This window comes from Chaetura pelagica, unplaced genomic scaffold, assembly GCF_000747805.2.
Source record: "Chaetura pelagica isolate M959 unplaced genomic scaffold, ChaPel_1.0 scaffold356, whole genome shotgun sequence".
Lineage (NCBI taxonomy): Eukaryota > Metazoa > Chordata > Aves > Apodiformes > Apodidae > Chaetura > Chaetura pelagica.
The window spans coordinates 3,936,206-3,958,988 of NW_009953964.1; the positions used below are offsets into that span (position 1 = coordinate 3,936,206).

General features: G+C 39.5%; 1 protein-coding gene across 1 annotated transcript in view; it reads left to right on the forward strand.

Moving 5' to 3' along the window:
• ATP10B (ATPase, class V, type 10B) overlaps positions 1-18,918 on the forward strand; it is a 50,693-nt gene extending 31,775 nt beyond the window's left edge. Inside the window, exons 10-22 of the mRNA XM_010001953.1 lie at positions 3,558-3,737; positions 4,277-4,859; positions 5,383-5,486; positions 6,231-6,357; positions 7,850-8,034; positions 11,314-11,626; positions 12,781-12,857; positions 13,394-13,519; positions 14,859-15,059; positions 16,482-16,562; positions 16,670-16,774; positions 17,227-17,414; positions 18,420-18,918. Coding sequence (XP_010000255.1) covers positions 3,558-3,737; positions 4,277-4,859; positions 5,383-5,486; positions 6,231-6,357; positions 7,850-8,034; positions 11,314-11,626; positions 12,781-12,857; positions 13,394-13,519; positions 14,859-15,059; positions 16,482-16,562; positions 16,670-16,774; positions 17,227-17,414; positions 18,420-18,918 — 2,769 coding nt within the window. The remainder of the gene's footprint in view (positions 1-3,557; positions 3,738-4,276; positions 4,860-5,382; positions 5,487-6,230; positions 6,358-7,849; positions 8,035-11,313; positions 11,627-12,780; positions 12,858-13,393; positions 13,520-14,858; positions 15,060-16,481; positions 16,563-16,669; positions 16,775-17,226; positions 17,415-18,419) is intronic.
• The last annotated feature ends 3,865 nt before the right edge of the window (positions 18,919-22,783 follow it).

A 22,783-nucleotide genomic window follows, 5' to 3' on the forward strand; every position in this document is an offset into this window, starting at 1 on the left:
TTCTCTGCCTGACAAGTTTTGATGTTTTGCTGAAATCCATGAAGCTCTTATCAATTAATATGTTCAGTTTAGTGTGTCTCTGAGATAGAGTATTTCCATGTCATTTGATACAGTTAATTAAACTGGAGACTTCAGAGCCTGGAAGAATAAATAGTATTGCTTGTCTTTTTTTGGAGTCAAAGTAACATAGGTATGATGCAGACAGAGCCTTAGGCCCCTATTTCTTCAGCCTGTTGAGGTGCCTCTGGAGGGCAGCATCACCCTGTGGTGTATCTGCCACTTCTCCCGTGTTGAATAGGACCAGACCCAGTGTTCATCCTTGGGATAGATCACTTGTCACTGGCCTCCAACTAGACTTTACACTGCTGATCATCATCCCCTGGGCCTGGCCATTCAGCCAGTTTTAAGTTCATCTTAAGTCCATTTGCCTGGTTACCCAGCCCACACATCAACAGCTTGTCTACCTGCATCTCACAGGGGACAGGGTCAAAGGCCTTACTGAAGTCCAAGTAGAAAATACCTACTGCTCATGGACATGTATATATCTGAAATATCTAATGAAATTAGGAAAAGAACAGAGTTACCTGTTTTGTCACACCTTTTGTGAAAACAGAAATTGATGTTTCATACTGCCTGACTGGCCCTCTGGAGAAACAGCTTTCAACACAACTAGAGGACACCATCTCATTTTAGAACCTCCAAGGTGGCACTGGCCTACTTACTGGTTTCTCTGGGTACCTCAAAAGAAGACAATGCCAGTATACTTTTTAAATTTGCTTCCTTGTGGCTGCTGCAACTTCCCAGAGGGAAAAATCAAAAAAAATGTGATATAAAACAACAGAGCTGTGGTTGACAGAAGGACTTAAGGGAACTTTAAAAAGAGTAGGGAAAATATAAAATTGTAAGCAAATTTGGAACAGAATAGAGAATTAACATTTACTCTGTCTACCTTTAGGTGTTCTTAAGAATTATGATTGGGGCAGCACATTTCTTCTAGATTTAATAATTCAAATAAATAGTACCTTGCTATTAAAGGCATTTAGTAGAGATTTCTATTGTCCTATTGCCATCAAGTTTTAGTGCCATCAGGTAGCAAAAATGCTATCAACTTAATGAGGAAATCTTAGAAAATGAGTGACATCAACCAGGCATTTTATAACATCAGCATTTTCACTAACAAAATCATTAACATTGAAAAGATGGGAAATTTATCTGATCATCATCATCAGAGCTATTTTAGTTCATTCCCTTTTTTGTTTGTTTGTTTGGGTTTATATATGTTCAGGCTGGTCAATGAACATATTTGTTTTTCTGAATATTTTTTTTTATGTCCTGAATTTTCATAAGGCTGGAAATTCCTGTCAGCTCTGTTTTCACTGAATGTTGAAAAGAAAAGGAGAAAAACATTTTGATAAATATAGATCTTCATATTATTTTGCTTTTAAAACCTGAGGTCTGGGAAATTAATGGTGCCTGTATGGCATAAAGAGAAATGGCAGCAAAAGCTGAAGATTGCTAAAGAGAACCCTAATTTTCATGGATGGATACCTTCTCACCAAACCAATTTAAAAGATGAGGCTAGTAAGTGGAATAACTATGTTGATGAACTAACCAGATTCAATGTGAAGGAAATCCAATCAGTTACCACAGGAGGAGAAATTCAGGAGTGGGAAAGATTACTTGAATGGTTTCACTGTAAAAGAGGTCATTCAGGAATCTTTGACTTATACAAAGAGGCACAGGCCCGTGGGTGGCCTGTCACTCATGAGCAGTGCAAAACAGTCATTTCTTCATGTGATCTTTGCACCTGGTCTCTGAGGCCAAAACTGACCTGATGATTTTTTGTTTGCCAGAAAGGAAATGTGGAGTTCAGAAAGACTGAAGTCAAATATCCATCAGTGCGTTGTTATTTCTGATGTGAACTAGAGGCAGATATTGATGCAAAAAAAATTCTGGAGAATGATGTTGGATAGGAGAGGCTGCAATCCATGTATAATAATTTGTGGTTCATGAGGCTCATTCTAGTTGCGGCAAATCACGGGGAAATTATATGAATAGCTGGACACACAGGCAGTGAGTTTTCATGTTTTTAATTTAATATAATTCCCAACACTACTGTTTTGACAGTTGTGTCTGCTCAGATGTATTCTTCATCGGAATTGCCCAGTTCAGCTTTTTGGGATTGCTGAATGTACAAAGCACAGTACTGGCAACAGACACACCCACAGAAGCTGCCTGCTGCAGTGCAGTGCTGTGAAAAGGTTTCTAATGAATCACAGCTTTAACTTTTCAGCCTCTGGGTCCATTTAAAAGACCTGAGAAGATAACTACAAAATCAGGCTTATCCTCAGTGTGCATCAGTTTTCTAGAGAAAGGGTGCATCTGTACTTAAAACCTGTTCCATATTTGGAAAAAAAAAAAAAATGTGAACACACTGAGCCAGAGAAAGCAGAGCTTCCTGCAGCAGAGAGACTGCAAAACCTCGTTACATCTTTGGATTTTAATTGAGCTCTGTGCTGCAAAATGAGCAGTAGATTTATTTGCAATTATTAGGATGGTTTAAGAACTGCTATTCACTTTATCAAGCAGGAGCTACAAAGCAACAAATTCAGCTCAGTGTAAAACAGCTGTGAGGGTGGTTGGTTGACTTCTGTTGCTAATTTTGGGAATTTAAGGAACCTGATAGATTGGAGGAGGAGAAGGTAACAGCTGAGGTCAACTAGAAAGCAGTTGAGTTACTTTGGCAGTTCCTTAAAGAAGGCACCCAAAAGTGTTGGCCCCCAGGAAGGTGTGTTTTAAATTTGGAAGATTTTGTTAAATATGATCCTGAATTAAATCCAAACCAGGCTCTGCTGACACAAAATTTCCATTAAAAGTAATACTCCCATAGCCCTACATCAGATTAAGTTGTAGGTAAGTGACATTGTTAAGTGGTTTGGCTTGCAAATTAAGGTTTGATTAGAAAGATTATGGTAGTGAAATTACAGGAACATTTCAGGAACAAATAAAGTATGTATGCATTTATTTATTTATTTGTTTGTTTATTGTAAAAACTGAGGAAGAACAGTTTGAGAGAGTTTCTTTTTCTGGGTGCACAGCAAAATGATTCTGGAAATAACCAGCAACATTGCTGTTACCAAGCCACAAGCACAATACAGTCTCTGTTAAAATAACTATAAGTTCCCACGCTGAAATGGGAGCTTCCAAGTCCACTTGATTCTGCTATGGCCTTTAAATCAGTAGTTAGCAGTTCCAAAGTTGAGGGCCACAGTAGAGATTATTCTTGATTTCTAGTAAATATCAAAAGAAATTGAATTCTGAAATCACCTTTTTCAAGATGCATTTCCTTCTAATTATCTAGTTATGCGGCTTTTAGAAAGTATTTCTTTTCCCTAGATGTTGAGTACAAAAGGCACATTTACCTTACATCATTCTAGGTGTAAATTCGATAATAGGCAAGAAGAAGCAAGCAACTTGATAATTGTTTGATTTGTTTTTTTTTTCCTTGGGCACAAGGATAAATGGGAATAATCCTCATTTAGTGATTTCTCTTCCAGGAGAAGGATGTGACTCCCGACAGCAGGCTGCTGAGGAGAGTGAGAGAAGCTGCACTGCAGACTGAAAATCTTTCTCCTTTTATACATATGAAGACTTCCACATCCCTTACTGACTTTTTCCTTGCCCTTGCCATCTGCAATACAGTCCTGGTCTCCACAACTACTGAGCCAAGACAAAGGGTAATCTAATTTTAAGTATATGAGGAAAATTGATTGTACTTCTATTTAACAGCATAGAGCAGTGTTCAGTGAAACCTGAAATGATGAAAAATAGTTTGTTTGGGAGTTGTCCTCTAGTTCTTTTACCTTCTGTATAATATCTACTGTTTCCCTGCCTGGGTATATCCCTTCCTAATGTGGCTTCTAATGTTTGATGAATAGCTATGGCTACCACAGTATCCACATTTTAGATTTTGTATTATATATACTCTAAGAAGTATATGGAATATGCTGGGTTTCCTCTGATCTCCCAGGTCATTGACAGAACTGCAAGGGACTTGATTCCATCTCTGCTTTAGAGGTAGAGATAAAAATCACCATCAAATTTGGATGCTAACTCACCTAAGGGTCCTCTACAGAATTCCCTGTCACAAGTAAATAGAAAAAAATGCTTTTCTAGTTATCATCATTTAGATACAGAAAAATGTATTGAGGATTTGAAAATTATCTTGTAATTCGCATTCATTTATTTTTAACTATGGATTTTCTCCTATTTCTAGGTCACAGTCCCACCACCAATCAAACCTTCAGGAATCACCCTGGAGAAGATTCATCAGATATTTCAACGGCTAAAATTAGCAAGCCTGAGTCAGTCTTTCTCATCATGTCACTCTGGTTCAGACCTGGGTGCTAGTTTCAGTGCACAGAGCACCCAGGAGCACCTTGCTGCCTTGGGTTGCTGTGACAATGACGACTGCGGTGCCAGTGGTAGAGGTGATAGGCTCCAGGGCCAGAGCAGCACAGATATTGGTAGTGCTTCCTTGGATGAGGTTTTTAAATCCATGACTGACAGTTCCTTGCCAACAGACTTTTGCTATGAGGCTGAGAGCCCAGATGAGGCAGCGCTTGTCTATGCTGCCCAGGCATATAGTTTTACTTTGGTGTCCCGAACTCCTGAGCAGGTGACTGTACGGTTGCCACAAGGCACACTCCTGACTTTTGATATCCTCTACACTTTGGGGTTTGACTCAGTAAGGAAAAGGATGTCTGTAGTGGTGAGACACCCTCTAACCAATGAGATTGTTGTCTACACAAAAGGAGCTGATTCCGTTATAATGGACTTGCTGGAAGATTCTGCTGAAGGTAATCAGCCAATCAGCTCTTTCTGTTCTGTGTCCTATAAAGAAGAAGTTTGCAGCACTTTCTTTTTCTGCAAGAAATAGTCTATGTAGACATTAGAAGTATAAAAAAAGAATAAGCTTTCTCAAGTGTTACCCTTGCAGATCAGAACTGAGGTATTTATTTAACCCGAGTAGTGCTCAGAATATGGAACTGGCTAATTAAAATTCATTGGCAGCACTAACCCATGTGGATTGTGTACTTTGCATTAATACTGTCATAAGGGCCTGACCGCTGTATTTTAGCTTGTCAGGAAGAGTGCTGTAACTCTAGCAAACAAACAAACCCACAAGTAATGTTATCTTAAAGGAAACAAGCATCTTTAGCAAGCTTTAACTTATGTAAAGCCAGCACTTTCAAGCTTTTAAGCAATCACTGTTATACTGAAATCCAGTTTTCTGTAATGTCCACTCTTTTTTAATCGTAGGCCACTATGTTTGAAATTATCTGTGCTTAAAATACAGACTCTTTTCCTTGTGTTTCACAGCTGACATGAATGCAAAGAGAATGAGAAGAATAAAAGAAAAAACACAGAAGCATCTGGACTATTATGCCCATGATGGCCTACGAACTCTGTGCATAGCTAAGAAAGTAAGAGGACATAAGCTTAATATTGTTTACAGCTTTGCTCTGTATATAGCAATAGATTTATTCATCAAACATAAAGCTTGTAATTCTTTCTGCTTCAGAAAACAAGCCAGATACAGCCCATCTTTCTGTCATTCTATTTGATTGCTCTGCAATCTCTTTTTCCTCTGTTTCCTCAGTCTGAGCAGATGATGGATTTTTGGTCAGTTTCAAAACACTCATTTCAGTGTCTCTTATGGTAACTCTGGCTGACCTTCTCTACAGTGATTCCAAGCAAGAAACAAGAAGTCTGCAGAGGAGCCAACCTTTTTCTGTTTTTCTTGGCATTTAGCTTTTAAAAATCCTGCCCTGAGCCTGGGTTAGTACATCTTAGCCTGATGCTTTAACACAGAATTTTTCTATGTGCAACCAACAGGTCATATTAAAGCTCTGGAGAAATGTAGAGCAGCCTACAGGAACTGTGTGTTCCAGTTCAAAGTCCCAACTCTAAAGCCTACCTGATCAAGAGTTTCTCTAGGTCATGTTTTTAAGTTTTAGCTGCAGGCCACTATACAAGCAGGAAGGAAGGTCTTATTTTTCTTGTTACTGCTATTTCTAGTAGTTTTTGCTAGTTCTCGTTTGTGTTATTTTAAAGGCAACACAGTAATTTACCAGCTTGGATATGAGTTCAGTCTCTGTGATCCTGAATGTTGGCATTCTTCTCTTATTTAAATTTCCAATGAGCTCTGTTTAAATTGTGTTATGCAGGTCTTGAATGAAGATGACTTTCAAAAATGGGCCAATTTTCGTCGAGAGGCAGAAACTGCAATTGACAACAGAGAGGAGCTGTTAATGGAGACAGCACAGCATCTGGAGACCAAGCTCACCTTGCTGGGTAGCTAAAAATAAGAATTGTCATTGTGTGAAGTATCACTTGCTCCCCTGTGATATTCTTGGCAATCAGACAGGCAACAGCTTATACTAATTTATATCAAAAAGCCTTCCTCTGAGATTTGGAAATCTCAGGGCTAGGGTGTACAGTCCAATGACAGTGTCTAAACAAGTTCTTGTGCATTTTGAGCAGCAGTAACTTTGAAAAAGTGTACGGAAACTCTCATGTGCCAGGAGCAAAGAACATGAACATCAGCTGTTACTGTGGCTCAGCTGACACAGTAAATAAGCAATTGTGTGTTTGTGTCCTTAGATAAACCGACAAAAATTATAAATTAACTTCACTTTTGAGCACAAATTCAAGGCAATTTTGGTAATTAAACTGTATTGTTAAAAAAGGTATCTTAAATTGCTCTCTACCTAAGCATTTTTCCAAGTTGAGTTCCTGCTGTTGTTGCATTGTCATGTTTGCTTTCTGCACTTTGTAAAGGCATATTTCATCTTAAAACTTACATTCATTGGCACTTGTGTATCATCCATCACCATCTTATTTAACAACATTATTCTGTTAAATTACAGAGCACTTCAGTGATTTCTCTTGTTGTTGTTTCCAAACATTTTGTTCTTTAAGACTTTGATTTTCAGTGTTGTCTCTGTCTCATCTTTCTGTGAATACAATCTGTGCCCATATTTCATTATCCCGAATTTCTGTGATTGCAAGCTATTAGCATAATGGCTTCCCATAATCTCTGCAGTGATTTAAAAAATTAGAGTAATAACAGTAAATGCTATAAGCAGAACCACGTAAGAAGTAATGTAGATCTTGTCAGAAATTGTTACCTTTGCCAACTCTTAGGGCTCTGTGCTTTCATACTTAATTTCACAAAAAGTGTTCTTTTAGCTCAAATCAATGCCTACCTTTAACGTATCACAGTTACAGCATCTTCAAACTGACCTCTAGTGGAAGAGATAAGAAAAGGAGCATTGCAACATTCAGATAGTGATTTACCATGAGGATGAGTGTTGGCATCTCTTCTAAATTTGTGCATTTTTAAAAAGAAAACTTACTGTACTGTTTTTCTCCTTTTGAAGGGTGAAGCATCTAACTTGACAGTAGTGCTAACATCCATTTAAATAGTCAAAGTTCATCTTTTCTGGTTGCTTTGATGGGACTTAATGCAGTACTTTAAATGTGCATATGTTGTAATTCCTCTGCCAGTACATTGTCATTTTGGATTATTATGAAGAAATGAAATGCATTGTTCTAGCAAAGAGTAAAATGAAGAGCCAGAACATGATTGCTGAGACATTCAGATCTTCACCCAAATGCAGATCTTGTGCCTGTGTGTTTGTTTGCTGGACACTACCTTGGATCAGCTCTCAATAAGTTCAGGATCACAGTTGGAAGTTAAAGACTTTTTCTTAAAAAAGAAAATAGCAACATGATTTCTAAATGAAAGAAAACTAGATTGCTCTTTCTTTTTTTGTTTGCTCAGGAGCAACAGGGATTGAAGATAGGCTGCAGGATGGAGTGCCTGACACTATTGCAGCTCTTCGAGAAGCTGGGATACAAATCTGGGTGCTGACAGGAGACAAACAGGAAACTGCAGTTAACATTGCCTATTCCTGTAAACTGCTGAAGCAGAGAGACACAGTCTTCACCATTAACACTGAAAATAAGGTGAGTAGAGATCCACAGAATTTTCTATCTTTCCTTTTCTTTGTGTCATGCAGCTTGGCACTGTTTTGCTTTAAGCTACCTTCAACACAAGGAAACCAAAAACCCACATAGCAGCATCAGGCCAGAACCTCTCCAGACCACACATAACAGGATGAATTGGAATGTGAGGCTGTTATGCAGAGTTCTATTCAATTAATGTACAATAATTTTTCCAAATGAAAATACATTTTTTTAAAAAGTTACCTGAATAGTGAGCTTTAGCAAGAAGGTAACGTGCAGTTTAAGTGCCTGATTCCTTAATAATATTGATATCTGGCTTTTCACCTTGCAATGGAAACTTCAGCTACAATGATATTTTAATCCCAGGTGATATCTCTAGGAAGACACTTGGAAAGTACGTATGATTCGGTGTATAAAAATATGCAGGTGTAGATTTCATTACATTCAGAGCTTTCTAGAAAGCCTAAGGCCTGACAGGATTAGGCTTCATCAGAAATTTATTAGTGAACACTTTCATCCAGTATCTTTTTGTGTAAGCAGCATTTCACCCTCTTGAAAATCTAACTACAATTCTTGTGGACCAGTTAAGAACATAGTCACTTTCTTGACATTCCATGGTGGCACACATAGCTGCTGATGTGCACAGATATTCCCTAAACTTCCACAGGCAATGAGAAGGTCAGGCAGGAGGCAATGCAAACATACTCCAAAGTGAGGATAATAATTTCTAGGGCATGTCTGTCAGCTCCTGTGATTCACAAAAACAGAGTGAACAGTCTGTGGTGCAATCTATGGCTGTTCCTGAAACCATCTGAATGGAAGTGAGAAAATACAGTCCTAACATTTGGAGATGATAGATGCCACTAAGACATGAGAGGCTTTAGAACAGCAGCCTTGGTTTTTGCAGATTGTGAAGCAATGTAAGCATGAAAACCATGCCTTGCTCTCAGAAAGCAGGATAGCCACTGCCATGCACAGCCTGGTGTCCATCCCTCCAGGCATCCTGGTGGGACGGATGGCTTTCTGGATGGGTTTAGGGGAGAGTGAGTTCAGGCACTATGGCTAAACCAGACCCGTTTGCTTAGGAGAAGTGAGCCCTGATCATTTCTAAAGCCCCAAAACAGGGTCCAAAATGTCAGCTGTGCCACTCTATTTTGTTGCAATGTACATGTGCCACTCTTTTTTTCCTTTTGCACCCAGAGGTGCCCCAGGCAGCAGCCACTGCCCTTTTCCCAGTGTGCAGCTCTGTCCTTAGATGCAGTGAGGACCCTTGGCCCATGCTCAACTGTAGCAGTAGTTACCATGAGAGCAACCTTTCCATTGGTAGATGGGAGGCTGAGGAGGGAATGCAGGGCTTCTTTCTGCAACTAGGCAAGTCACTTGTCTTGGTTGCCTCAGTTCAACTCCCCACAGCAGGGTGGTTACCAATACAAGCTTGCTTTTCTCTGTAAAGCTGTTGTGAGGATTAATTACATATAGTTAAAATACTGACTGGTTTTCTTGTGATAGGCAATTGTACAGAGCAGCTAGGTGGCCTGCTTTCTAACTGCTTTTGCCTGCAGTTAGTAGCTTTCCAAACAAGAATAAAATCCTGTGCAAATGTCTCCCTCTTTTAGTGTCACAGAAATAGGGAAACATGTGAAGATGATACGGAATTTGGCACGGAATCCATTCCTTGCTTCAATGTGTAATTTCATTTGATACACAGATCTGCTTTAACGGAAGACAGAATGAGTATATTTAGGATGGAAATTAGAATATGGTTTCTGTTAGAGGAGTGATGCTGCAGGCAGGACTGCTCTAGCTACAGGAGACATAGACATGTGCATTTACCTGTAGCACCCTAGATGGCCCTTGACCTAGGTTCAGATGCAACTGCATACTTATGGGTGCTTGCATGAATACGGGTGGCTCAGTGGAAGCTGGCCCACAAAAGGGTTTAGCTCCCTCCCTTTCAAATTGAGGCTGGAGGACCCAGGTTCTGAAAATGTCTCCCAGTGGCAGCAGAGGGGGGAAAACAAACAATACATACAAAGTACTTCTGCTTTCACAGTGACCTATTAACTGTCAAAGTTAGCCCTTAAACTGACTTCAGTGGGAAGGAACTCTCTTCCCACCCCTAAACCCAGCTGTTTATTCAAACACTGGAAATGAAATATCTTCCAGGGATTAAGCAACACAAGTAAGTCATTTGGGGGATTTATTTAAAGAGCCAAGCCAAACCAGGAATTTCCGCTACAATTTTTGGTTGGTTCTCAGAAAGGTGATGCTGCTTCAATATTTTTTAGAGGTTTTTGGTGTGCAGGCTGTATGCAGCTTTTTATTAGATGCCAGAGGTACATTTGATTCCAGAACCTCCCACTTAAGTGTAATTTAAATCTTGCAAACATCCTACACATGTACCTTATGCAACATAAAGTGAAAATAACATTTTGGAACTGAATCATTACTCAATAAAGCTGACAGAAAAGGGAGTGATTAGCTCCTCAGGTATTCAGTGTCATGCCACTGAAGGAGGACTTTTAGTGCTAAGAGGCAGCAAAATAACTTTCAGATCATGCTGGGTTTTCACTGTTAGTGGTGAACCAATTTAGATCTCTATGGAAAAGACACAAGTGCTCCTCTTAAATCTGTTTGTATTTCATACTAAGTAAATTCCAGTTGCTTGCAACTGAAACAGGACTTTGGTCCAAAATGAGGTAAATTGGATGAGGGAAAGACATTGTTGGTGTTTGAGGCACAGAGCTGGGCAATATGAAGCATTATTTCTGTCCAGGCCACACACACCTAATTAGTGACCTAGAAAAGACCAAAATGTCAAAGTTACTATTTCTGAAAATCTGAACCTGTTGTTTCTCTACTGCAGTTTATTTCTGAGGGAAGCACAAGCTGCAACATCTCACAACATCCAGATAAAAAATATTTTTTAAAAAAAATCTCCTTTAGAAAAAAAATAAGGATTTTAATTTTTTGGTACTCTCAGAACTGCAAATACAAATATGTCTTCCTGATGTGAAGATTTTTTTCTTTTACAATTATGTCTTATTGCTGTCAACCAGCTGATAGGATGTGCAGTGTTTTCACTGAAGGATTTGGTGACATCATTGAAATAATCTAGAGTCTGATGAATCAGTGCATTTCTCAGTCAGTTTCCCCTGATGTTTATCTGATAGGCTTAAAGCTACTGGCATGATTATACAGACATAAGCTTTGTAAGGTGCTGTGCTGTAAAGGGAGATGGAGATAACTATTTCTAGAACCACTTCTGTTTTCTCACAGGAAACTTGTGAATCTCTCCTGGATTTAACCTTGGAAGAGGTGAGGAAGAATTCTGAGGTTGAACAACCACCGAGGAAACTTTTTGGCATCATCCCAATGTGTTTCTCAGCCTCTGAGGCCCCCAGCTCTGAGTTCGGGCTGGTGATTGACGGACAGACGCTGAACATCATCTTCCAGGGGGGCCTGGAGGAGAAGTTCCTGGCACTGACCAAGCACTGCCGCTCTGTGCTCTGCTGCTGTTCCACCCCTCTCCAGAAGAGCATGGTGGTCAAGCTTGTCCGCAGGCAGCTTCAAGTGATGACCCTGTCAATAGGTACCTCCACTCTGAATCTCATCGGAGAAAGGGGGAAGCAGGTTCTTTCTTGATGAGCTATGGAAACGTATGGAATGTGTTGTATGAGCCATTTCTTGTGCCTTGGATAGATACAGTGGGGAAATAGCACTGAATGGTCTTTCCTGATCAACAGCCATACAAAAGTCCTTCTCCAGCTCTCAGTGAGCAAATCTGGCCCCCATTTACACAAGATGAAGGCACTACAAAGTCAGACTCTGCCAGCAGTCCCACCCATGCACAGCGACACAAACATTGTGCACACATTCCCTCAAGTAGGCCCTCTCTTTGGGCCCTCTCTTTTCCTACCAGATTTTCCCAGCTTGCGGAAACAGTGTTATCCCCAGAATGGGATTAACACTGACTCCTTTGCTTTTTAACTCCCAATAATGCTTTGAGTTTCCTGCTCTCCTTTTGATATGTCATCCCGCTAAAAATCCTTGCAGAATTGATTTTTATTACTTTAAAATTTAAAAATACACCTCTGTGGGCAAAACAGAAAAGAGTATATCTGATGTATTTTAAAATTTCTCTCTTTGCCTTAGAGTTCAAAGCACAAGCTTGCAGCCCTCTGCTTCATTTAGTTTGCTTTACCAGCTAGCTTAATACAAAATCTCCCTGTTGCAGGTAACAGCCACGGCTGTTGCTTCCATCTGATTATGTATTTAATGTATTGCTGCAAGTTGAACTTGCAGCAGAACAACTCCTGAAATTAGCTTGTTACATTGTCAAGTGCAATCAAATTTTTTCTTATAATTTGGAGAATTCAGTGCAGTGGGGTGCTACAGAGCATGTTGCTGAGCATATGGAGTTCACCAAGCAGAAACACACAAAACAACGTAAATAGATGTAGATGGTGTCAGGATGTCCATGCCACCACCCAGCCAGTCCAGATGTCAGACTTAGTCCTGAAGGATCCCTGTCTCTGTGCAAGAAAATGTTCCAACCAACATCAGAGCCTAGAGGTCATGATTGCTTGATGCTGAATATCAGTTACCCTAATTAAGATGCATGATAGAGCAGAATACCCTTTATCAGCATAGCTGAGTGTTGGGGTTTTTTGTTCTGATATAGGCACTTTGTATTAAGCACCCTTTCTTGCACCCTGACTGTTCCATCCTGTCATTCCCTTCTAGGTGATGGTGCAAATGATGTAAGTATGATTCAGGCAGCTGATGTTGGAATTGGAATATCTGGTCAAGAAGGCATGCAGGTATCCCTTCCATTTATTTCATTTCTTCTTTTGTTATGTAATCCCCTGCTGCTTACTAAGTTTCATACCAACTCTGTACTCTTGAGTGTCATCTTAGAGATGCAAGTTGGCATAATTACTGTTGTGAATTAATATGCACTTCATAAATAGGGTCCATCCAAAAAGAGTGTTTTGAGCCAACAATTAGCACGCCTGGACAAATGTGTGTTTGCTCAGAAGACTGGAAAATTAGCAGATGCCCATCCAGTGTTAGGTTAGCATCTGGTTTCTGGATTGTCTCTGCTATAACATTTTCAGATTTTATTGATTTTAATTCAGTGAGTTTTGTCCCTAATTCTTTCCCATACACCCCTCTTCCTCATTCTCCTAGGATGGAGAGTTCTGAAGTGATAGAAAGTTCCAACTATCTCCTCAAGCGGGTTTTTTTCCTACAATATCCAATAGAAGGAAATAATTTCAATGTCCACCTTAAAAAGTCATCATATCAGGTGGGAAAAAGATGAATTGTAAATTAACTTCTATTCTTTTTTCCAAAGGCTGTGATGGCAAGTGACTTCGCAATATCCCGCTTTAAGCATCTCAAAAAGCTGCTTCTTGTCCATGGACACTGGTGTTATGCTCGCCTGGCTAAGATGGTGATTTATTTTTTCTACAAAAATGTGGTAAGCTTATTAAAATTCTGGAAGTTTTCATCCTAGGAAAGATTAAGTCCATGGCTGGGGAGGGAATTGGTTTTGGATTTGTAGTTATACTGTCTTTTTATGAAGCTACAGTTCCTGTTTCTTCACTTTGCAAGCGCGTAGTGTGCTGCCTCTTTCTTAGTAATGGGCTGCATGAAGCCTTGGGGCTATAAGGGCTCTAAATTTATCTTGAAACAGCATTATTCCAGAAGGAAAAAGACTCAAGGCTTTGTAACTTTTATATGGTGGTTCAAGAAACTTTATTAATAATACCCATGAGCCTCCCAGTAAAATTTGTGTAAGGAAGAGCAGATGAGTAGTGCTGGAATGTATAAGATGACTCTTCACTAATAAGTGGCTGCCTGTGAAACTTCTGAATTTTTGCATTTAATTTGGTAGTACTTTGCAAGTAATGATGCAGTCATATCTGGCATTTTTATTAAAAATTTAATGTATATGCAAATGAGCTGTGCATTGAAGACTAATGTCGAGTGGAAAAAGCTGATAATACAGTTTCTACAAGACTGTGCAAACAAGTTCATTTGACATGAAATACACTGTGAGCATGAAAGGATATTAGAATTCAAAGTATCTGGTGTTTTTTTAAACATAATTTTGAATAACGATTACTTCTTGTCAGTGTTAAAATTTGTAGTGGAAATGGAAACTTTTTTTCCCTTGATTGGGCAGCCTTTCAGAGTTCAAAGGCTATTTATTTGCAAGGCAAAATAGCTCTCCAGACTGGGATGCGGCTGTTCTATTATCTCCCCAGTTCCATCAGGGAGCAGGAGGCTTTTGATTCCACACAGATAACCAGTTTGTAAAAGGATTTTAAAACCTGATGCTCAGAGCTGTGAACAGTTTACTTAATCATTCTCTAGTATTTTCTTAAAGAAATCTAAAGGCTTTTAAAGAGATATATCACAGTAGATGGGTGTGAAGTAGTCCCTAAAGATATATTGCTTTATGGAATAAAGTGCAGAGCTGTCTACTGACAGTGCCTTGAACGAAAATAATGTCTTCTTGGGAGATTGCTGAAAAACAATGTAAAATCTTGTAGATGGATATATGAGAGACATAGACCATCTAGGCATTGCAAACTAAAGGGTCCAGATCAGCTGTGAAGAGAACAGTGAGGGGGAAGGAAGAGGACATAAAGGAGAGGCCACAGGAAAGATGCAACTTCTTGACTCCCACCGTGTAAAGAGAAATGAAATCATATCAGGATGAATGATGTGCTTCTACACATCACATGTAGGAACATGAGGAGCCAAAGTTCAGCTTCTAACAAGATGTTTTGTTTGCATTTGCATCTCCACAGAGCTACGTCAACCTACTCTTCTGGTACCAGTTCTTCTGTGGGTTCTCAGGCAGCACAATGATAGATTACTGGCAGATGATTTTTTTCAATCTCTTCTTCACCTCCGTGCCCCCTCTTCTCTTTGGCATCCTGGATAGAGATGTTTCTGCAGAAACACTTCTAGGTTTCCCTGAGTTGTACAAGAATGGACAAAATTCAGAGGTATGTCTTTATGACTGAAATAAGTGCTTGATAAGCCAAAGGGCCACAGGGGTTTTTGGTTTGTGAGGAAGGAGAGAAGATAAAGAGTTTCGGGCTTACTTGGAGCCAAATGATCCATTTATGGTTTCTACTTTACTGATGTCCATTAAAGTAAGATGTACTTGTAGCTGTCAGAAAAACCAGTAAGGAACATATATTTCAATTTGCTTCCTGAAAGTGAGGCTGGGTGCTTGGTCATAGGTGAAACATGTACATGGGAAGCTTTCTTCTGCTATTAAATGTATGGAGCAATCCAGCTTGGTTCCAGCATGCTGCACTATAATCAGTAAAGTGATGGGCTAGTGAATCAGCCCTTTGTTTGGTGTTTCTGGTCTGAAGAGGTGATGATGAAGCAAATGTGTGTATGGACATGCCAAATACATAGAAAATTTCTCAGTTAAGCCATACAGAGATATAAATAAATCAGGATGGCAAATGACTGAGGGTAAAATACTTCAACTGGTACATGATTAAACTCTGCTCAGATTTGCTGGTACAGTCTTAACCTACTGAAGAAGAAAATATTGTAAAGATGACAGCAAAAAGTGAATTCAAAAATGAAGGCAAAAAGAAAATGCAAACCCTTAAATCAATAAGCAGCCTGACATTTTTTTCTGCTCTCAGGTTCAGGAATATACCTGTTCATACACACAGGATTTTGTCAGAGTTCAGTGTCTAGGCTGTTCCAGGCATGAATTGTTTTGTTTATTTACTTCTCTTAGTGACGTTTTGAAAAAACTGGGTAAGGGAATGCAGAATGTGAGGGTTTTCTGTAGGACTTTCTGCCCCTTTCATTAAGAGCTCTTTGACCTCACGTATATGCAAAATATGTGCTCTTTACCATTTTGAAGAGGTCATTGTTGTTGCTTAGGAATTTTGTCTGCATTGAAAGAAACGACAGGAGCCCAGCCTTCTGTCACTCCAACAATGCATCCCACTCCATGGGAGCTGTGGCCCCACAGCTCACTAGATTAGCTCAAATGTGACGAGTAGTCAAATTAAAATGGCACAAGGTAGATGTTTCAATGGAAGGAACCATAACAAGAAGGATTTTTGATTCATTATTTCACCCTTTGGAGGAGCTCTGTTTGAAAAAGTATTTGAGGAATGGATCCTTTGGGCGGGATGGGAGGCTCAGTTTTTAAGACCCTTGGTTGACCATCTGAACTTCCTAAGGTCTGTCTTTAGCTATAACAGAGAAAAATGCCTGTTCAGAGATAAGTCTTTTATCTAAATCAGCTGTTCAGGAGGCATTTACTCATGAAGAGATACCAGTTAGCTATAAGCAGTAGACTGAATAGAAGGAAAATAGCAACTCTGTCTGCAGGTCAGACCAGGAATGTATGTCCCATCATAATGGCTGTTATCTATAAATTCCTGCAGATATACAAGCTGTCAACTTTTATTATAACAATGTTGGATGCCTTCTATCAAAGCTTAATTTGCTTCTTTGTCCCCTATTTGGTAAGTACCATGATCATTAATTCCCTCATTTTCCTACCCTCCTTAAAAAATAGAAAAAATCACTTCTGAATAGTCAAGACTCATCAGTCTGTCTGCCTGTTTTCTAGACATATGAGGACTCCGACATAGATGTGTTTTCCTTTGGGAACCCCATCAATACCATCTCCCTCCTGACCATTCTCTTGCACCAGGCTCTAGAAATGAAAACTTGGGTATGTGTTGGACCTGTCCTAGTCTCATTACTATTTTTCTTTCCTGAACACAGCATACTGTGTACACATGGCATTGTCTGATTTCAGAGTCATTTCCCTCGATTCTGGGTGACAAAAAGTGAGTAGCAGGTGCACTGAGATTTCATGATGTGCCAGAATTGATTACTAACCTCAGGAAAATACCTTAATGTGCATAATGACAGAATTTGCTTCTGTTGTGCCTGTGGACAGAACGATTTGTACTCATCATATGAGGATATGTTTCTTAAAGAGTGGTATTCAGTGTCACTCTTGCTTTGTAAGTTAATTTCCAGGTATTTCTCCTGCTGCACTTTTCAGTAGCATGGATCTGTTGGACACATTCTTTCTAACCCTTCTCTGTACCCCCTGCCTCACACCCCGAGTCAGAGTCTTACAAGCATCACTGTCATCTTATGCAATTCTTCTTACAGACCCTGTTCCACTGGATCACAATGATTGGCAGTGTGGTGTTTTACCTCGTCTTCTCACTGATCTACAATGCCACCTGTGTGGTCTGCAACCCTCCCACCAACCCCTACTGGGTCATGGAGAAGCAGCTGTCAGACCCCACCTTCTACTTACTCTGCTTCATTACCCCAGTCATCGCACTCTTGCCAAGGTTGGAATGATGCACTGTTGTGCTCACAGATTGTGGATTTGTAGGCATTTAAGTGGAACAAAAATAATGACGCATATAGAATCACAGGGGTTGGAAAGGACCTCTGAAGATCAAGTTCAACTACTTTGCTGCAGAAGGAACACCTAGGAATATCCTAGTAATGTCACACAGGAATGTCCAAACAGGTCTTGAAAGTCTCCAGAGAAGGAGACTCCACAACCTCTCTGGGCAGCCTGTTCCAGTGTTCTGTAACCCTCATAGTAAAGAAGGTTTTCTTCATGTTGAGGTGGAACTTCTTGTGTTGTAGCTTGATGCTCTTTCCCCCCTTCCTATTACAGGGCACCACTGAAAAGAGATTGGCCCCTCCTTCTTGACACCCACCCGTCAGATCTTTATATACATTAAGAAGATCCCCTCTCAGTCTTCTCTAGACAAAACAGCCCCAGGTCTTTCAGCCTCTCTCATATGACAGATGTTCAGACAAAACTGATATGACATGCAGAGAGAGAGAGAGGATTGTGCTCTTTAACTGCACGTAACAAACAGCTGTACAAGTTCTCTGTCCTGCAAAGAGTGGGTAGAAGACTTTTTTTTTTACTCCTTCCTGAGCAAATCCACAAGCTGAAGGTTTTTTATTTCTGGTTTTATGTTATGTACCAAAATAAGATCCTTTCTTTGGCTTTTTTAGCATTATAAATATAATCTCAGTCTCCTCAAACACTGCATCTCTTGGTGGGCTTCTGTGTATCTTTCTTGCACTGTTCAGCTATCAAATGGTTCTATTATCATTTATTTAGTATTTATATACATGTAGTTGACTCTGTACAGGTCAAGATAAGCTACATGCATTAAGATTCAGGAGTCAACTTTCATCTGTCAGGTATAAGCTATCTACCAGATACTTCTAGAGCAATGGAAAATTAGCAACTGGATTTTGTGTTATGTGATGCAGATTAAGGAAGGAACCCACTGGTAAAACAGTCCATTCTCTTCCTCTTTCATCAGGTTCTTTATTTTTACTCTACGAGGAACCTTTGGAGCAACTCTGATTCTGAAAGCACAGCAACTAGAAAAGCTTCCTAGAGGGCAACAGGATCTTGAAATCCAGAAATTGAGATCCAGAAAGCAAACTCCTTCTGGTGCACCTGTAGCATCACCTGCATCTAATGATGACCTTGAGCAAAACATCAGCCACTTATGTGCATCACCTTTTCTACATCCAGCAGCAGCAGTTGTGTCTCATGGGGACACAGAAAGTCAGGGACTTTCTGCCTCTGAAGTGAATCCTCTCAGCAAACTGACACTTGAAGAGGGCTACTATTTCTTCAATAGGTGGGCAGAGGAAGAATCTACTGCTACAGACACTTCAGCAGAACCTTTATCTGGCCATTACCCCAGCAGAGTAACAAATCCTGGGCAGGACAGTGGCAAAGTGACTAAAGACAATGCTAAGAGGTTGAACCATGGAAGCCATCGGCGATCTGTCAGTGCAGTGACACTGTGAAGAAACATCCAGAAACAGGATCTACTGCCCATCTGAAGGAGGATACCAGAGGAAAACAATAAGTCTATTTATACTTGACCCTGCTGCTCACTATTAAAAGAGAAAGGTGTGTGGAGTTACAAGCCTGCTGGATTAGTGCAATAACCTCTCTAACATGCAACTTTTAAGTGCATATATAGTCTGGGTTTGTCATTACATGACTTCTTGATCTTCCCAGATTTGTCTCATGGCACAAGAGCATTACACAGTTGCTGAGAAATGTGCAATTACTTTCTTTCATCAAGGAATATTTTTATTTCAAAGTAATAAGGAATAATTGTACTAGTGATGTTTCAATGTTATTATGCTATTGAGGTAATAGAGAAACCATCCTATATGAAGACAAGTCTTAGAGCAACACACCCCACTATACTATACTTTTTTTACTATAAAAGTCTTAAAAACACCTTGCTAACTTAAAAATTATGGTTCTACTTGGAAAAAAAAAAAAAAAAAGTTATGTCCCGATAATAAAAAGGTATTTGCAGAATAGCAGCCTCAGAAAGAGATTAGAGAATGTTCCAGTTTTTAATATACGGACTTTATACATCTCAAAATATCAGGCCTGTAGTCTGTTTTCCTTGAGCAGTAAGCTCAGTATTTTTATGCAGGCAGTGGTTTGTCCTGATATTGTTAAGAAAAGGACAAATGACTTTATGAAGTAGAAGAATGTAAATACTGAACTCCAAGAACTGACAGGATAACTCAGGGATAAGTGGAGTCTACTTCTTCATAGCTACAAAAGCAGATAGATATAACAAGTCAAATCCAAGGATTTATGTTCTAGAATGCTAAAGCTGTCCCTGCTTTTTCATCTAGAAATTCAGTTTCTTCATTCCATTCCTTATATTATTACATAGTGTTGCTGCATTCAATCAAGTATAAATCATTCTCCTTCCCACATTTAGTAGTTGACAGAGATCTCAGTAATGGAGATTCTGACAAGCAATGTATGAAGGTCGCTAATCACATTGCAGTAAGTATATGGTGTAAAATGACCAAAATATGCATAATATGTTCATCCTTTTCAGTATCTCAGAGCAACAAGATGCAAGAAAAAAGCCATAAATTGCCACTGTCATAACTACCTATTGCAATGCAATGAAAGGTGACTTTTCTATTTCTTATAGAAATGTTGGCTGGTTACACCATTTCCCAAGTTTTTTTCACAGTGAGGTTTGAAATCTTAACTGTGTTTTAAATTCAAGCCATCTGTGCTTTTGTACCACTAATTCTGATTTAAGTAGGATTTTTTGCCTTTTTCTATACATGTTATATTATTTTACCTATTTGCTACCTATCACAGTGTGTTAAGTCTGTTCTATGACCTATGTAGCAAATACTAATTGAACTTCTGTATGTTATAATTATTGTAACTAGAGCCTTCAAGATTTCACTTTAAAGCAACTCAGGCAAAACTGTCACTGGGATTTCTAGAGAAATTCACTGAATTTCTGGAGCAGGAACACACACAGAAGTGTAATTGTTAAAGTATTAATTGTCAGCTGTAAAATAATTCAGAAAGGTTTTTAGCATGATGTATAAAATGAAGGAAATTAGGCATAGCTGAGATTCTTGTTAATGGAGTGTGAGATTTCTCAAATGTTTGCTCACTAGCTGGGAATGGACTTTGGGTGACAAGATTTTACAATTCACAGCCATGTTTTTACATTAAACAGTCCATTTCCTTTGAACTTAAAGAAGATGCCAATTTCTTATATATTTTATTAGAAAATGTGAAGTGTTTTTATAGCAATAAATGTAACATGGTCATGACTTGGTGTGTTGTTGAGAGGACAAAAAAAGCAGAGGAGTGGTTCTCCTATTGTCATCCATGAGTGGCAAACTCACCTTTCAGCAGCGACTCCTCTATCTAGTTGGCCATGCTCTCGGAACACTTACCTTGAAATGTTTGTGGCAAATTTATCTGAATGTACAAGAGGACTGAGCATATATGGGAAAGGACAGGTCTTGAAGACCTGTAGAGGTTCCTGAGTTCAAAGCCCAAAATTAATTTCATGTTTTCTCATTGCAGCTTCTACAAAACTGTTCAACCATGCATTTTGCCCCAGCAGCTGGGCTTTGGTTCAGAACTGGCACACAGTAAAGGGAAGGTCCTCTGAAGAAGGGGAATGAAGGAAGAACTGCTTATGATCCTTCTTTCAGGATCCTTCCTCCATAGCAATAGTCCCTGCTACGTTAGGGGATGAAAGAAGTGGAAGACAGTCCCTCTCTAATAGCTTCTAGGCTGAAAACAGTTACTTCAGTTAGAGGAAATAAAGAATCCAAATTTGCATGGTTGCCTTAAACAATTCTACAGCTAGACCTTCAATCTGTTGGTTCTGTTGTGCAGCAGTTGATTTAAAAAATGGTCATTTTCCTGGAGACTTTGCAGCATAGAGGAAAAGCATCCCTGGTCCTTGAGGAGAGAGAAAGCTGAAACAACCAGAACCAAAATGCAGCATCAGGTGAGAACTGGCCTCTGCATCCCAGCTGGCTCCACAGCTTTATAAAACTCTCCCCTGATACTTCTCCTCCTGGGTGACAATGCTCCCATATCTCCTCCAAAGCCATAGCAGTATTCACTGCTAAAAAATGTGATCCTTTCTGTGCTCCTGGGTAAGCAGTGATTATCAACTACCTCATGTTAAAAAGATGGTGAACAGGCACTTGCTTTGATCATGAAGTAAATTAGCTGAGACTGTCAGTCCCTTTGGGAAGTAGGATCTAGAATGTTGGGGTTTTTTTATTTTAAAAGCAAGCCTAGAGTAAGAAAGCAAACCCTCCAATTAATTTACTTGCAAGAGGGAAAGCATTATTTACTAAATCTGTTATTTAGACCTAACTGGATTACTAAGCTTATTTAATAATACTGTCAAGATATGTTTAATTAGGTCTAATGTGACTGCTTCACATCAGAAGAGGTGTGTCACTTTTTAATGTATCTTCAGGTGATACATTAGCATTCAGCATTTCATGGACACAGGTTTTTGCAAAGTTACTGCATACTTTTTTTTTTTTTTGTCTATGATATGATGATGATAATGATACTGCATATGCAACAGTGCTTTGATCTGTATGGAGCTATCCCTGGGTGACAGACTGAAGGTGGGGTGTGGTATGAGGTGAACAGGAGCTGACTCACCAGGCTGATCAACTGAGTAGCAGATGCAGTCCCAGGCTGCTTGCAATGGTCCATGAAGGGCCATCTTCATGCTCTCAGCAGAGGCACATTGTTCAGGTTTGACTAATACAAGGTGCAGGAACTGCACACGTGTCTACTCTTTGTTCATGTCTGTCTTTGCACAGCAAGTTGGAGATGTGGTCTTTGACAGTTCTACGTGATACCTGCTTAGTATCAGCATTAAGTGTTCAGTCAAAAATCATGAAGCATCCAGGGAGGAATTCAGATTATTCTCTTTTCATACCATTTCTCAGAAATATAAAAAGAATTTTTAAACTATGTAGGTAAGTGTGCGTTGTGCTCCAGCGCAGAAACCACTTTTCCTGAGGATGAATTGTGTATATTCTGCCACTTTGTTGGCTGATGCTGCCGTGTTTAATTCATTTGTTCAATTGCAGTTTGAGGTGTGCAAGCACAGAGCTCTTTGCTTTAGGGGTAAGGTGACTGCAGGCAGGAGAGGGCATGATTAGGTACTTGTGAGAAGCACTGATGGGTAAAAATATAAATGCAAAGACAAGAGACTCTTGAAGATAATGATCACAGAAGGTGGGATTTAGAGAGCTGACCAAATAACACAAGATCTATAAAGCACTTTTGACATTGCCAGTGATTGGAACTTGCTGCAATTATCAGTACATGAGA